Raw genomic sequence first — 17,549 nt, forward strand, 5'->3', positions numbered from 1 at the left:
ACTGGGTTTTTTTGGTAAAGAAATCGAAAAAAGGTATAGCTTTTTATGCCCGAAATGTCTTCGAGACTTTTAAAAAACGCATACCAAGTTCGAACTCTGAAGCTCGAAATAACGCAAGGATTAATATAACAAATTCAGTGATTTGGGAAGGTGACTTCCAGAATCGCGAGAGAACTTTAGTTAGTCAAGTAAAACCACACAAGATGTCGTTATAAGCTATTTATTCAGCATGTTTTCTTTATACAATACAGTTCCTGTTAACGAAAAAGTTACACATCATAACAGACTTTTTTTCATGCAAGTAGCAAATGTCTGTGATCAAATAAAAATCTGAAAACATACGATAACAAAATTTTTTTTTCGTCAAAGTTTACATAGTAAACATCAATGTAGCACCCTTTTCTAAAAGATCAATGGATCCCTTCTAGTCTTTTAGCTAGTTTATCAGTATAAATGATACAACCCTGGGACATTTCAGTGACGGAGATGTTAGAAAGAGTCACGATAAAACGCGATTCTGATGAGGTGGATACAATGAACATGACTAAACTTGAATTGTTCTTCCCTTAGAGTAGTTTTCAATTGAGGGTCGTAAAACCAAAAGCAAAGTTGGTTTGACCAATCGCAAAGGACACAGACAATCCAGTAAACCAATCAAACCTCGAAGCAAATTGGCTGTTTTTATGCTAGAGACGATAATGTCGTCTAGACGACTTTAACGTCTAAGACGTTAAAGGCGTCTGGTATAAAAACGGGACGCATTTAGTAGAAAAAAAATTAAGACATTTTTTTTAAAAAAGACTGGGTTCGACACTCGGAGGACACTGGACACGAAGACGTAGAGCCATCAGACGTTAAAGGCTTTTGTCTTATTTACTGTTTTTATATTAGTTAACGACGTCCCGTTTTTATACTAGACGGCTTTAACGTCTGAGACGTTAAAGCTGTCCGATAAGAGCGTCGTTCAGACGCTCTTACGAAAAGACGTTAAAGCCATCAGACGTTAAAGGCGTCTGTCTTATTTACCGTTTTTATACTAGACGTTAATGTCGTCTCGAGACAGCTTTAACGTCCAAGACAGCTTTAACGTCTCTAGCATAAAAACGGCCATTCATGTCGCAGGCACAAAGCGCGGAAAAACGAGCGTGTTCTGATTGGCTGAGAAAGTGGCGCGAGATTTTAAACCAATCACTAAGCGTAGTAATGCAAAACCAATGCAAAAGGACTTTCGACGCTCAAGTGAAAACCGCTCTATCTCAGAGGTACCAAAGCCACAAAACGTCACATCAACGTAATTAAAGGAAAATCTCCGTCACTTTTTAAATAGTGGAGTCTCACCCCTGATAATTCCAACACAAGTAGAAAGTGTCCTAAGAGAAAGAAGCTATGGAGAAATATTTTCCACGTATTAGATACCAATCTGGTATTATTTCTTTGTTTGTTTCTTTGTAGATCAACTTCTCTCTCATTGCCCGCATGACAGAGAAGTCTTTACAAGCATCCAGCACTATCGATCAAATAAAAGAAACATTCATGCCTCTGTACTTCTCGTCCTTAAAAATGAATCGTCAGTCTTTCGAGTGCTCGGTCGGACGCCCGTTAAAGTACGCAAGGAAAAAAGAGACGCAGATGTGCGAAAGAAGGCCACTAATTCAAAAAATATATATAACCTCACACCCCAAAAATATGCTCCTATAATAAATATAAACCAAAAAAATAAAATAGGTTAACTTTTTCAATCCCCAAACACCTCATACCTTATTTTCTCTTGGAACTTGCCTCGCCAATAAAATAGTACGGGCGAACATTTATAACCCCCAAAATAACGAAATCGTTAATTTCGTAGACCAAAATTATTATTCGCACAACCCCGTCGCTTTTAAACTTGAGTCTCGTTGGAGTCTTACGTCACTTCCTTCAGTGGAATGACGTAACCAAGGTAACAACGCCTTGCATTGAGTGATTGCCTTTTATGACGATTTTTACGACTTTCTAACGTTATAAGTTCAACCCTTCAATCAAATTTAAAGTTACCCCTTTCTAACTATCATGCAGTATACCTCAGGGTCGAAGTGTCTGATGAAGTTTGCAGCTAAACATTCGCGGTTCAGCTAGCAAAACTCTTTAATGTAAAACAACAGTTTTGTTGAATGATCGAGTTAATTGCTGATATACCCTTTTTTCTAGCTATTCCATTCCAGCTCATAGTGATCGTGACCTAGAGGGTTGCTAATGTGTTTTTTGTTTGTTTTGCTTTTCCGAGTTAAGATCATGCCCGATAGTGCGATTTTGCATATTGGTCGCTCGCGGACATCATGAAAAGCTAAATAGAATACAATTTTTTTAGAAATGTACAAAGTCGTAGCAATTAAAGCAAAGCACTGCTAAAGGCAAATATGAAATGAAGTCTATAAATTCAACTTATTTATCTGGAAAAGAAAACTTCTATTGGAAAAAGCTTGATCGATTGTATACACCTTCTAAATAGGCCATTTGTAATTATTAGATTTTTTTACTAAAATACCCCAATGCAAGTAAAAAAATATTGCGTACAAATCACAAATCACTGTTCTGTGCCTGGAATGAAAGCACACGGTCAGATGCAGCTATTTTATATCAAATGGAAAAGCTGTCGCTATTAACAAAGCTAGCACTATAAAGCTATCTATTGGGCAAAGCTTACTTTAAACTTAAATTTACAAGCAACCTTATGTATTGTCTTTTTTATTAAATGCAGCCAAAAAGGAAAAGTTAGTTTTGAAAAATGGAGAGTTATATGAAGATTTTTTTAAAAAAAACAAGGCAGGTTGAAAAAGTTTTCAATCCACGATATAAAGTACTGAAATCCATAAATTATTTTTCTGTCTGGCTATAGGTCAAAACTGGTCAAGGTAGAACAGTAAATAACTTGTGCGTGTCATTTGCCTTCCACGTGCTCTGAGCCACTAAAATTTATCGATAATTATAGTCGGCCAATCAAGGAATGGAAACTGAACGTGTCACGTTGGAGCTAAGGTCTTGGAAAATTGCTATGACCACTCTTGTTGGAAAATGATGGCAACAAAAATGTATATTGGAGGATTCCAAAAACAATAAACCTAATTGTCCTCAAAGCTTCATAAAAGCAGTCGAAGCTTCGTATCTCGGGCAGTTATTTGTTTGTTCGGACATTCTTCTGTAAATGCCTTATTGTAAAGACAAAAACTGAAAATAAGAATAACTAATCTGTTATTCCTAGGTATGGGTTGAATGAATTGGTTGCGGTTTTGCTGTTGCTGTTGTTGTTATTTTGCTGACAGTGCATTTTTTACTTGATAGACAGTGTAGTCATCTTGCGTCCAACAAAATTCATTTTTTCGGGCTCTGAGAAACTGATTCTCCTGCGAGCAGCTTCTGGAGGGACCTGAAAGATAACAATAAAGCAAAAAGTTAAAAAAAAAGTATCTCGACCTGTGCTGGGATTCTGTTTTAGTGCAACAATGGCGTCTTCTAGATCGCGTGATCTTCTATAATTCTGTGTGTCCCGTTTTTGACTTACAGTTTAATTCCTAGCAATGAACGGAGTCAATATTTCAAATTATAACCCAGCCTACTTTGCGTACGAAGTTTCTGTGCAGTGCACGTGACAGCTAGACGTTAGAAATTTTTCTGGACTCTTGCTTGTCTAATACTGATTATTTCCATAACACACTAAGCAATTCAAGGAAAAGTTCTAACGACTTTTTGAGAGTAATTTGGTCAGTCTTTTAGTACAACAATAGAAACCATTTTTTTGTTATTTTTTAAGCGGTGAAGTGGCCTTCTTCTGATCGTCGTAAAACCAAAGACTTTGGTTTTACGAGATTGGTCAGATTTAAAAATCTGACCAATCAAAAACAGCGCAGATAAGTCAATGGACCAATCAGATTGCAACGAAAACATCCGCCATGCAACAGGTGCCCAACGCGGGAAAACGCACCTCAGCAAGTCACGATTGAGTTTAGATTTTTATCTACTTTTGGTGAGCTGGATTTTAAATTTAAAGAGGTTGTTCAGGCTAGTTAGAATATGATTAGTCCACTGTACTCACGTTTTGTTGCTGAAGAAACTCAGCGATCCGACTGAATCCCGGGCGGGTTTGTGGTACGTCACTCCAACAATCTTTAATAAGTACCTGATGATGAACAGAATGTTTTGTTTATGACGCACTCTTTTTATCGTTTTACCACGTAAAAACAAACAGTTAATTAAATTGAATATTTTAAAAGACACTGCTGTGAAGCCCATGACTGAACGTACCTTTAAAGTTTCTGGACACTGGATATGTGTTACACACGCTTGTTGTCCTTTGCCAATCATCCATATGACAGTATGCGTGGGAAAGTTTAAAGGCCACTTTCCAGTGAAAATCTCGTACAGGATTGTGCTGCAAAAAATTGACATCATTAAACATTACCGGTAGCCCTGACAATAGTGGTGTGCTTACTGGGGGAAACACCGCATCTGCTTTTTACATATCCCAAAATAAAGTCTAAACCACGTAAAACTTAGTAAATAATCTTCGCAGGCGTTATTTCGGTCGTCACACGTTGTGATTAGGACTTCTCAAACTCTTTAATAATTCATCAAGTTAAAACAAAGAAAATCATAACCATGAAGGAGGTTTGAATACCCGGTAAATTAGCATATTTTTTACGATTTCATTTCTCCATTTCCTCCGTAGGATTTGTTTCGATTAGGAAGATATATCAAACACTTGAAACTTGCAGTGTTTTATCGGCTATCCAAACACCTCGAATTTCGTCAAAAATACTCTGCTGCGTGTCATGTTTCAGGGTCGTAACCAGGTATATTTTTTCATTGCTGATCCCAAATTTCAGCTCTAAATTTTGATTCCTGACCCCCAAAATGTGGCAACATTTGATCCCTGATTCCATTCCGATCCCATGTGATTAGTCGATCCGGATCTCATGACATGTTTTGATTCGTGACCCGGGATCCCGATCCCGAGGCTGTGATCCCTGATCCCGAGGCTGTGATCCCTGATGCCATATACCTGGTTACGACCCTGATATTTTCAACTGTCTTCTCGATGTTTGGATATCCCGATGAAAAACTGTCGCTCGTGTTTGATATATTACATGACAATGTACTAAAACCTTTCCAGGTGTAGCAAAGATAGAAAATTGCACATATTTTTCTCAGGACAGGTTTGATCGGTCAATTAAATTACGACTAAGACTGCCATTTTATGCCCTTGAATACTTCATAGAGCACGTGACTCTTCCCAAGCCCTCTTTGCATTGTGGTATACTCACCTGTAGGCGTATACGTTTGAGTGTTCAGTGTTCCTCTCCTCGGGTGATAAAACACATCCTTTTCTTGTGAGCGTGCGCATAAGCTCTGGCGCGAGATAGGTCAGGTGTCCCTGAGGTATACTGGCGTACCCCTCCCTGAAACAAAAATTCTCTATTAGTTGGTCACGTGTTTTCGTGGAAGAAGTTCTTGCTTGAAGCGACTAGGTATATTGCTACTCTCCCTGGATGGGATGCTAGTCTATCGCAGATAGCCCTTTTCCAGCATTTTTTTTTTCAGCACCCATTCATACTATTGGGTACAGAGAGGCACTGTGAGAGTAACGTATCACGCCCAAGAACACGACACAATGACCCCGGCCATGACTTGCACCCGGACCTCTCCGGCAATCGGGAGTACAACGCACTAGCCCTTAGGCTACCGCGCGTCCTATATATGTACCACGTGACTTATCGTAAAATGCAAATAAAAAATCGTGTGACTATAGCAACACACTCTATTTATAGTAAAAGTCAACGTTTCCTTTTACCTTTCAACTCGGGTTGTCCTATTGCAGTAGCCTGAGACGCAAAGTTTGACCTTGGACTCGAGGAACACGTTCATAGTGGTTAAGGCCGGGAGAACAATACCTTTGGCATGAAGGTAGCTCATACCCTAAAGAAATGAAAACAAGGAGTAAGACACGGAGAAACGATACTTGCTTGCTTGTGAGAAGGTATTATTGTGCATTGTGAAAATCTCAGCAGCGAGAGCATTAAAATTTCCAACTGTGAATGTTTGTCCACGTGTAAAAACGATAAAAAACGAACTTCTTCATGCAGACCTGAAAACTTTTCCTTTTATCCCGTGAAATGGTAATTTTTCTGAATAATCCGGCTATGCATTCATTCTTATCTTAGTTCTGTGAGTTTCTGACAGTACACTGGGCATTGAGGGTTCTTGGTAATGGCCACCTACCTGTGCGATTTGTTTTGCTATGGAAATCTTCGACTGCAATGAAAACAAGTCCTGACGTACATGGAGATGGTTGTACAGTGACAGACCTCTTCTAACGCTGAAAGAAAGAGAAGAAAGCAAGTTTTCACCAGGATTATCAGTATCACGTGGAAAGGAACTACAGCATAATTTATGCAGGGCTAATTTTATTAAATCAATGTTCTAGAGGGGTAAAGATTTCGTTGCCACAAAGACACGTCATCAGTGGTACTTAGCAACATTCCCAGTGAAAATTGCGGGTGCAGTCGGTACCTCCAGACGGAATGTCGACCGTATTAGGATTTTCTAGACTTTAAGCTTACATATAGAACAGGGATGATACCTCAAACAGATACATGGCTGAGAAACTAGCAAATACAGGGTGTTTACCTGGTAATTACAGCAAGGTTAGGTGGCTCAAGACACGCCCCCATGAAGAGCACAACGTTTTCATGTCGAATCATACTCAACACTGACACTTCCTTTAGAAATTCCTCGACGTCCTCTCTTGTTGATCTTTGCCGAGTGTGAATCATTATGTCACCATGCCACCTCCCCCTAAAAAAAACGCCGGGTTATAATAATGATTTTAGAAGTAAAAACTATAACACAAGCAGACACTTCTATATTCACTCATTTTCCCCCCTTTCCACCCCTGTTAACTCGTTGCCGACCCATCCCAAACCAGTAACTTTTATTGTGTACTCACATAATTGGACATGTTTGAGAGGGTTTTGTAGCTTTTAATAGCGTTTTCAATTTATTCATGAACAATACGACGAAATCTTCAGTTTAGCATCTCGAGTTGAACACGATAATCATTTTATTACAATAAATCTCCGTTATTCAACTAAAAAGATTCGGAAGTGACAGCACTATATGGCTTGTACTTACTTGTAAACGTATCCCTTAGGGCTGACGCCAACAATTTCTCCAAACTGCAAGTCTGAGTAAGGGATGCTCCATTCTCGAAGTGATTTCTAAAAAGGATTGGAATGATTTTATAGTACAAGCAATATAGGAGAAACCAAATGAGGTTTACAGATTAACTAAAAACGATCTACAGCTTCTCCTAAAAAATAAAATATTCGGTGAAAATGTCCAGTCCAGTCTATACTGAATTTCCCGCCATCTGTTTTAAAATACTCCCTCCAAAAAGTTAATTTGCTTTGAGCTTGAAACAAGAATTCACGTTAAAGTAAAATGGATCGAGATTCGGTTGTCGACTTGTTTGAATACAAATGGCATAGAACTTTTATGTCTTTAAGGGCTGTGAAAACCGTCTTGCTTTCATAACCTATGTCAAGGAAGAGCGCAAACATTTTCATAGTTCCCAAAATCAGTGTTTTTATAATCTTCGAAATAATCACAAGTTCTCAGTCTTCTTGTTTTTGACAATGATTGATTGCTTTTTACATGGAAAAAGCGTTTAGGTAACAAACCAGAGGCAATTTTGCAACCAGGTAGACCTGGGTACTGTGTCACACAAAGTGTTTTAACCAATCGCGTGCAAGATAAAGTGTTCCATGATTGAGATGAGAAGTCGTAGAAAACTGCTTAACGTTACATGAACACATGCCTACCTTAATGTCATCTTCATCCTGTTTTTCTCCTCTTAAGCTGAAACGCAGATGCAAGATCAAGAATTTTAGTTATACGTGCATGGTGGTTATAGCGAGCTTGAAACAAATTTTAACATTTGGGCAATATGTATGTTATCGAGAAAGTGAACTCGTAAAATTTCACACAAACGATTAAAAAGTGAGCTTCTAATAAAAAACCCTTTTCTTTCTATTTTGTAACCCCGGGACAACAATGTAAAACAATGAATATACTACAAAAAAAGAAATTTGGTTCCACTCTAGCTAATTAATAGTCTACAAAAAATACAGTAATAAAAACAATTTAATGTCACTGCCTCCAAGCTACTAACGACGTTCCAGTTATTATGTCGCTATTATATTACTACAGGGCAAGAATATTGCTAAAAATAGAAATCTAATGGTTCCGGTGCAGCTAATTGGTCTACAAAAACTAAAACAATGAAATAAACCAATAAGAGTCTAAATGTAATTGCCTCCGACTCCTGTACCTCTTCGTAATCAACTGGCATTTTAAGGCAAAACTTGAATTACACCCAGATTTTACACGAAAACGAAATCGCCGAGCCATGATTCAGTCGTCGACATGTAGTATCATCTTTCACCCGAAGTCCCCCCTTAACCCAATGCACATGTACATTGCCACTTCCTGTAGCAAGCACCATCTTCGATTTCGCAACACTAACTTGAAGAGTTCCGGTGTACTAAGTTTTCAAAATTTGACGTTCAGTGAACATCCGGTATAATTTAAGAAAGGGTTAAATTTATGCAAGCTAAAAATAGAATGAATGCGGAGGCGAAACGTCGATTTCCTTTAATTTTTCGAACAGACTCCGACTGCTAATCAATATTTACGGTCTGTTGATAGCAACGAAAGCTAGCGAAAACTTGGACTCTAGTGGATTGAAAGAAAAAAAATGAGAGATTTATTTCTTGGAAAAAATCTTTATTTGCTAAAAGTGTTTTTCTCAGTCATTGTGTGAATAATAAATAAACATATTCTTTCAAAGCTTTCTTCTTTTTTTAGTCTTGTAAGGAAAGTCATTCTCGATTTTCGATTTTCAAACTAAACCCACGTGGCCTGATGACATTTTTTTTTCTTTTTTAATGACTTTTTAGCAATAAAAAGTTGTACGTGCTCGGGTGAAGTAGTCTGCTCTTACCTGTTATTTACTGTGGGCAGGGGCTCGTGATACCTTGATGTATGAAAATCATCAGCTGAAAAAAGATTGATTTACGCATGAATGAGAGCATATTTAAACGGGCAACACGGGCATGTATTAATAAATTACTGAGGAACAGTTATTACAATGGCTTCACTAGCCTGCAGCAAATAGCGCGATTTTTGTGATATTTGTCTCAAATCAATCATTGCAAGTGGTGGAAATTTTGCAAGGGACGAAGATAGCATCGGTTATCTTCTCATTATTTGCCTTGCTATGCGTCAATGCTAATTGCTGTCAGACTGTCGTATATGTAAAAACAGACAGAAGATTTGACATCAAGCTGCGTAAACTCGCCAAATTAGAGCTTAGAAGCATAACATTAGTCCTAAATGATTTACGTTTCACAAAGCTAAAAATATCCTGAAATTTATCGACGCTTGCGTATCCCTACGCACATGTTTATGCTCCAGTCACGAACTCTAAAACAAATAGCATGATCCGTTGTTTTGCAGCGTGCAAACGTTTCCAAATAGCAACATTTTTAGCAGATTAAAAGGTTAAGTATCAAGCAAATTGCTTGCGTTTTTAGAATTAGAACTTAAATACACTACACTAAAATTTGGCGCTATTCTAATAAGAATAATGCCATTATTTTTTCAGTTTCATCCGCCTTAGACCAACTAAATAAATAAACTAAATAGATACATGCTGCATAAGTAGATTTTTAGTATGGCCCCAGTAGATTTAACACCTGTTCATTTGGGTAGCAATTTTATCAGGAGTTGGCCATATTTACACCATTCCAAGAACATGGGACTTTTTAACTCAGATCTAACATACAGTGATGGTTTCTGCTGTTTAATTCCCGTTCCAGTAATAGCTCATGTATAAATTACACTAATGCTTTCAGTATTTTTTTTTACTAATATTAAAATGCAAAAATGCGCACAACGCAGCGATTAATTTAGCAGCAGGGGAGCGCGCATTAAAAGAAACGCTTCTCTTACTAAAACGTTTTACATTATCTGCATTACAGAGAGGAGTTTTATTCAATGCCATTATCAAAGTTTTCTGCATTAACGATAATCGCAAACGCGCATTTACATTGGGTTATAACGATAAACTAATAATGTTTGCATTTTTATCTGGATATAAATTCTTCGCGGAGTTTTACTACCTTAATTTTTGCGATTCTTTTACGAACAACTTCGAAAATTAATCCCTCGTAATAAAAAGCTCCCCAGTTTTAATAAGCCACGACTGTGCAAAAATCTTGCTGTGGCCAAAAAATTACCATTGCTAGAAACGACGTGATATTAGGTTTGTCAGGTCATAAATGAGTCAGCTTTTCGCTTTTCGCCCCCAAAGAATAGATAAGAAACAGAGACCAGGTGTGTATTAAAGATCGAGTGCGATCAAAGCATGAAATGAATAAAATCAGCAATAATATTGACTTGTGTGAGCGTAGGCCTACATACATATTCATACTGGCTTGATTGGGGTGAAAATGATATACCTGACGCTTTGCTCTTTTCTTAGCAAGCTTCTTCAGTAGAAACTTAATATTACAAATATCAGCGTAACTCACTTGTGCCATTTAATAACATTAAATTCTGTCGCCATTTGCTTTCACTACTAGTAATAAGCGATGTATGAAATCAAAGACATTTCTGCCAGTACTGTGACGGCTTTTTAGGTTTTCCATATTTAATTTCCGCCTAAAAAACTCGTTCTTTCTCACTCGCCTTGAGCAAACTACAAAATGTCAAAACTACGACAAATAATTAAATACAGACAACTCACCGGAAAATATTCTCTTATTGATCCTCTCTTTATCTCGTGCTCTGTTCTTTTGCGGCCAGGTTGCGAAAAAATCGCAAGGCTCTGCCACAAACTCGTCCCTTAAGTCGTCATCTTCGTTAAGAATTTCCAGATCACTTTCTCCTGAATAACTATTCTCTTCCCCATTGTATTGTTCTAAAGTTGCTCTTAAAAGCTTGATGTTAGAAAAGTCTGGAGTAGGCGAGGTACTGCGATGCGAGTTTGCCGAAGACGGGCAAGAAGTATTCGCGGACGAATACCCTGATGAATATGTACAACTAGCTGAGGTAGACCATGAACTTGCTCTGTGCCAAGTCGAGCTAGACAGTAGTCTTTCGTTAAGTTGTTCGTCTCGATCTATAGTAGTCAGGTTTTCGCAGACACGAGTTGGATAATACTTTTCCGGTGAAGCATGTCGCTCGACTTTGACTGTCAAAGGTGTTGCTACTTGGAATTCATCCGAGTTATTCGGATGAAAATCGAGCGCGTGCCTCGGACTGTAACAGAATGACTCGTACAGCCCATTAATAAGCTTTTGCCGGATTTTTCCTGTGGCATTTAAAGGCAAAAGTGATTGTTGTGCTCCTTTCCTAGCAAAATGTTCCAAATTCGCGTGATGTAATGACCACTTCCCACGAACACTATGCCCCTTCCGCCAAAATCGCTTGGCTCTTGTTTTTCCTGCAATCACCATGAAAAAGTGTAAGGAAAATACGTAGACAATATTGAGACAACGAAATCCAATTTGTTATTCCTTCATATAAACGCAAAGGAAAGGAATTTGTTGGTAAAATAAATATTAATTACACCTTAAAGTTATATTTTGTCTTTCCCTTACCGGCATCAACTTTGCGGCATCGGAGTTCGCAGTCCGGCATCAGATGGCTTGAGCATTTTTTGTGATATTTCAACCTTCAATTTAAAAGATATTTAACAATTTTGGTTAGCTCACAGATTTTTTAACCATGGCAAAGTCAGATTGTCAAGTAAGTCGTGTTCTGTATATACACATTACTATTCATGTACAGTAGATTTTCGGCAGTGCAAGTCAGTGTTGGTTAAATCCTCAACGCTATACAAACCTGCAATCCTGACAGCGCACTCCAAGAAAACGAATCACTTTTCTGCAATTGTCGCATTGGCTTCGGCAGAGAATTGTCCGCGAAAAACTACAAGATACAAGACGGGAAAAGAGAACAGGATGACGCTAAATTGAATTTTACTTCTGAACATCGAGCAGGTGCTTGTTGTGTTTTCATGACAATGAGAACCTTTCCGCCGCTTTTAATGAAACTTTTGCACTTCTGTGCGCGACGGACAGCTTCGAAAAAAGAAATGAAACACAGTGTTGATTAAAACTCGAGACGATACTTCCACGGAAGAAAAAACCTCGAAAATTTGTTCCCTTGTCCGCGATTTCATTGGACTTTTTGCCAAAAACAATTTACTGCTGCTCGGTCGCAAAATCAACACAATCTCTGTGGTAATTGTTTTGTTCCGAAAATTTGCTAAAATTCCTCTTTCGATTCTCTTACCTGTGTGTATCGACTTGCATCCTCTAACGCGTAGATCTAGTAGCAGAGAATTGTAGCCCTACATCGCTGATTGAAGAAAAGGTTTTGGCTTGAAAACCTACAAGCTTTCCTTTACGCTGCGCTATATCTATAGCTCTAGCCTCTCAACCTGCGAATATGCAAATCATAGCAAATAATAAGTGATCTCCAGCTGCCAAGAACAGACCAATCAAACGTCTTCCCTTTACAAACAACAGCCAGGGATATTATGCGCAGTGCATAGATTTTGCACGTCTGCCTGAACACGGGGGGATCGGCCGTCGTAAACAAAAAAACATGTTTTCATAATTTTCCCCTCTTCCTACTCTTCTCAGATGCATCACCTTGACATTAACAGCGGTGTAAAATAACAAAAACAAAGGATTATACAAGCTAGACTTTGTCGATTTTGAATTCAATGGAACTATAGGAGACATGCATAATGTTGTACGTTCTAAACTGGGAATTCTTTTAGCAATAAATAAGGGGAAAATAACTCGATTAACTAAATGAAACATTACCTGAGTTGCTGTTTATTAAATTTTTACCGTGTTTCCTTTGACTTGTAATTCTGGACAAAAGTCTATCCTTCCGTGCCTTTTTATTACTCTCAGCAACCCGCGTTTTCTGGTCTCAACATTGCTTAATCATTTGAAAAAAGCCCCAGGGCGATAAAATCTATTACTCACGCTTTTCTTGGTCGCATTTTGGTAATAAAAACACTACGTCATCCTTTCTGAGGGCGGACAGAACCTCAATGAAGATGTGCGCAGAACATAAAGAGATCAAGACAAAGAATTATCTAGTTCAGAAAGGGCCAGTAACATTTCGCGTTTTCAATAGTAGTTTCATATATTAAATTTCGCTATTTCCGTATCCGCTGACGTAAACTTGTTTTAGTGCGAGAAAATGTGTGGACGGTTTGGGCATCAATTAAAACTCATTACTAAATCCGCCCTTTTAGTGACATCTTTGCTCAAACGTTATGAAATCGCAATAAAGCCGAAATAATTCGCCCTCTTGCTCTTGTGGGTTAAAAAAACCACTTCACTCATCACAGCCCCCTACCCCACTAGCTCTCCTTTAGAGTCCGTCGGAGCGCCACAGTTTAATGAATTGGGCTGTGTTTTATTCCTTCTTTAGGGCGTTCCAAAAGCTAGCAGTTGTCATCTGTTCACTGGTAAAGAAAAACGCTAACTATTTTGACCATATTAATTTCAAAACTTTTGTTGATGGGCGGGCGCGAGTACACCGGCTTGCCGATTACTTTGTGGAGCTTCCTCGCAGTAAGCGCAGAGCATGCAGGTTCCTTCTCTTGTTTTTACAGTAGATTGTCTCCAAATAACCATTGTTCTATTCTTTATTCGTGACAGCTGTCGATTCGCATCGTGACACTTTTATTGTCAGTTGCCAAGCACCAAGCGACTTTGTCTGAGAAGACAGTTTTGATATATTCATTCATTACCCAATTCTCGTCGCTAAGGACCCGACACTACAATACGCTATTCAATCCTGAACTCGACATGTTTATTTACATACGCGCAAACATCCACGTTTTATTTGCACTACAGAAAAATCGGATACCAGTCGGATTGAAAATATGCCGACGTCCCAGCTAACTTCCTCCACGTAAAGCAATCTTGACAAGGGCCCCTATTTTATGCATTTTGGAGGAAGTCCCCTATGGCTCCGAACGGATAGAGCAGGGGTGCACCTGCACATAACAGCCCCGTGCCCATATATCATTTGTGGGCCTTAAACAGCAGTATCGTCCTTCAAAACGGTCCACGTAATTTTTTCAAACTTCATCCGAGCCGGCGCAGAATGACAGTATAAACGGCACGTAATTATTTTCGTAGTAAGTTTCAACATGCTTAGTGTCGAAAACCCTGCTACTTTATCAAGAGTTTCAAACATCAGTTCCAAATTCTCCGCGAACCACCAAGAGAAACCAATATTCAGGGTTGGAGTAATTGGGAGTTTGAGAGTTCGTAGGTGAATTTGCAGTGTACTGAGTAAATTAAATCTAAGAAAAACGACTTTCGGTTCGAGTTATTAGGACATTTGAGAAATCGAGGGATCGAGAAATTGGGGTTCCACTGTATATAACGGATTTTGCAGCTCACTAGAAAGAGAAATGAATGCATGACACAAATAACGGTACAGAAATATATGAAAGCGTAGTTTTCATTATTCAAGCTAGCTTACTATCATTTTGATGTAGACAATAGTAGAAAATTGGAATGTTTTAATAAGATAAAGCAGTTTGCAGAACAAAGCGTGTTTAGTTCACCGTGTCAGGTGTTGTTTTCAATATGTAACCAACTCCTGACGAAGCCTGCGTGTTATGAAACAAATTGTTATAGCCTAACTGACCTTTTCAAATTGGTTTTGTTTTGAAATATGACAAAATAATGAAAATATGAAAATTCTTTCTACACTCGAGAAAATATCATTTACTTTCATAACGCTAGGAAATTATGCGGTAAGATAAAATACCCGTGAAAGTTTTAAATGACACGTGTTTGAGTAAGAGTGCTAATTAAACCGACCACTCAATCCTCTGAATATTAAAGATCCCGCCTACAGCTTAAATGGAAATTACTCTAACAGCTTTATCGGTTGCCATCTAAACAGTTTCGCCGGTAAAACACAATTTCCCTTGTAAGGCCGATTGTAGATTAATTAGTGCGAAACACAATCAAGATCTAATTTTCAGGTCCAGTGAGTAATGATTAAAATCTACAAGAATAAATTGCGTTATATATATTATTCATGTCCAGGAAGTTATTTGTCAATTTAGAAGGCTGTACAGAATACTACCTACATTTTTTGTTGTAACAAATTCTTTTCATTTTCAAAGATTTGGAATTTAAACGAAAAAAATTAATAAAGTGCAATTCAGAAGAAGATGCTGCAGAAATTAACTTTTCAGTTAACGAGAGTCTGATAAGACTGATATACTCGCTAATGGTTTTCCTGCAAAAGTATGTTATCATTTCATAATTTGTTTCGCTTCCTTTTTCCCTAATGATGTGTAGGATTGTTTATGTTCGTTGTACGAGCCTTACTTTCCGGTTCAGCTGCGGAATTATATTTTCGATTACTTTATCCAACCTCTCATGTTGTACATCTGGTTTAACGAGTTGTTAACGTACTACTTCGAGCATAAAGATTAAAATTATATTCCTTAATACCACTCCTCGCTTACAGATGCGGAATTTACACTTACGCAAATTTGCACACATATACATTAGTATTGTTAAATATAAAAAATATTTAAAAAATAATCTGTAAAATATAATAACTATTCAAATTTATATACTATTGAAAAACCGATCCAAATAAAAACTATTTCCAGGTGCATCTCGTATACGGTTTATTTATAAAACAACGCTTTCTTTTCTTAAGTGAGCCTTGAAAACAAAAATTCGCCACACACTTGTAGCGGCACATAACAGCAATATATGCTTAGTACCATACTTAACAGGAAATATGGTTTCGCCGCTATCAATATAAATTGGAATTGGGGTTCTCGATAGAATCGCCTGTATTCACGGTTCTGAGGAGTTACGGGCTTCAAGATAAGAAAAATAGAGTTTGAGTTCCAAAGCTCCATTACATGGAAAGAAAGATAACCGGTATTTTTCCCAGTGTTATATGAAGTAAAATTAACTCTTGGGCTCTAAGCCCTAAATTAGTAAAAAATCGTCGGGGCTCGGCCGCTCCTGACCTATAACGAGTAATTTATCCGAGCCTGGACGTTTTCTCGCCAAAGTACATATTTCACAACTTACCGTTTCCTAGTCTGTTAAAAGGATAACGTTTTCGGGAAATCTTCGTTGAAGTGCCAATTCTTATCACGAAAATCACAAGCACTTAACTTGGAACTGTTGTGACGTCACACTTTTGTCGTTTTTATGTGCGTATTATGTTACTTAGCAACTGTTGACATTTAGGCTGGTTTTCACGAGGTTTCAGACCCAATGTAAATATGGTCGCCGTTATTTTTTTGCCCTCAGAACTGGAACATTTGTCAAGAGAACTGCGTTATTTTCTTTTAAAAACTGCGTCAAAGTTACTCAGTGTATGAAGTTTTTAAGGCTTTACTCCTTTCTAACGGGATGTTACAGGCACATTTATGATACCAAAAACACAAAAAGGAGGCTACATTTACCTGTCTTACAAACACCTACCTGTCTTACCTCATAAAATGAAATCAGTCACTTTAACCATTTAACTAAACCTTGTCAGAGTAGCATATTATGCATGAATTCTCAAGTGTTGCTATCAGCCAATAGCAGCCATGTTTGTATAAGGTCCGTCTACAAGCACAGAGACAAGCCTACGCATAAGCGCATAAGAAGAACGATACGTCTCGCGGTGTCTTTTAATATCGTCATATTTTCAGTCTACAGGTAGTTAAGCGGCAGTTTGGACAAGCCTCCTTTGTGGACGACGAGTGAGAAACCTTGTTGATTAGCAACACAGTACAAAGAAATCTTTCTTATGCTCAACGAAAAGGTCAAAAGAAATCTCACTGATATAGACTGAAAATGCAAGTGTCAGTCACCCACAAACAAAGTGTGCACCACACATTCTGTTAATGTTTTCTCTGTTTTTAGATATATTATGTGCCAGATTTTAATGCTTTTAGCTGTAAATTTCTATTTTCTTATTTTATATGTTCACACACTAACAATATTGCTAAACTTGAATTAAAAATAAAGTTTTTGACGTGACTTGAACAAGGCATGTCCAAACCAAACCAAATCTCGTTCTCAGAGCGTTCCTTCCTAAATGGCTCTAGGAACAAGCACAGCTTTGCAGCGGAAACTCGATCTCTCGAAATCTCTTTTTTTTTTTATCTCCTGATAACTCAAACTATGAGCCATTTACCAAAAGGAACTGAGACTGTGACTTGAAATGATCAACTCTTTTCTGCGGAGCACTTAGGAAGGATTTTTTCATTATTAATCGCTTGCTGAATGTAAAACGAGAAAACAATATGACGCACTTAATGACTTACATGAAAATAAATTTACACAAACAACAGGATCTTTCAAACGCAGGTAAGAAACCGTTTATAGGTATCACCTCCAACTAATAAATGTACAATCAACGACCGTGATCCAGGG

General features: G+C 37.9%; 1 protein-coding gene across 1 annotated transcript; it reads right to left on the reverse strand.

Moving 5' to 3' along the window:
* Positions 1-204: 204 nt before the first annotated feature.
* Positions 205-13,117, reverse strand: LOC144657589 (uncharacterized). The gene is made up of 15 exons (XM_078517941.1): positions 12,933-13,117; positions 12,394-12,541; positions 11,941-12,027; positions 11,697-11,770; positions 10,841-11,539; positions 9,035-9,089; positions 7,854-7,890; positions 7,165-7,250; positions 6,661-6,828; positions 6,253-6,349; positions 5,825-5,949; positions 5,298-5,432; positions 4,279-4,405; positions 4,070-4,153; positions 205-3,403 (listed from the first exon to the last, which is right to left on the reverse strand). The coding sequence occupies exons 2-15, from the start codon at positions 12,411-12,413 to the stop codon at positions 3,308-3,310; spliced, it is 1,890 nt and encodes a 629-aa protein (XP_078374067.1). The 5' UTR covers positions 12,414-12,541; positions 12,933-13,117; the 3' UTR covers positions 205-3,307.
* Positions 13,118-17,549: the final 4,432 nt, after the last annotated feature.

This window comes from Oculina patagonica, chromosome 1, assembly GCF_052425735.1.
Source record: "Oculina patagonica isolate OP01 chromosome 1, crgOcupat, whole genome shotgun sequence".
Lineage (NCBI taxonomy): Eukaryota > Metazoa > Cnidaria > Anthozoa > Scleractinia > Oculinidae > Oculina > Oculina patagonica.

Excerpts from the sequence above, each read along its gene's own strand:
- LOC144657589 (XM_078517941.1), bottom strand. The coding sequence starts at position 12,413 with ATGCAAGTCGATACACACAG. Across the intron at positions 11,540-11,696 it reads ATGCCGCAAAGTTGATGCCG|GAAAAACAAGAGCCAAGCGA; the intron begins GTAAGGGAAAGA and ends TGGTGATTGCAG. Across the intron at positions 6,350-6,660 it reads AACCTTGCTGTAATTACCAG|CGTTAGAAGAGGTCTGTCAC; the intron begins GTAAACACCCTG and ends TCTTTCTTTCAG.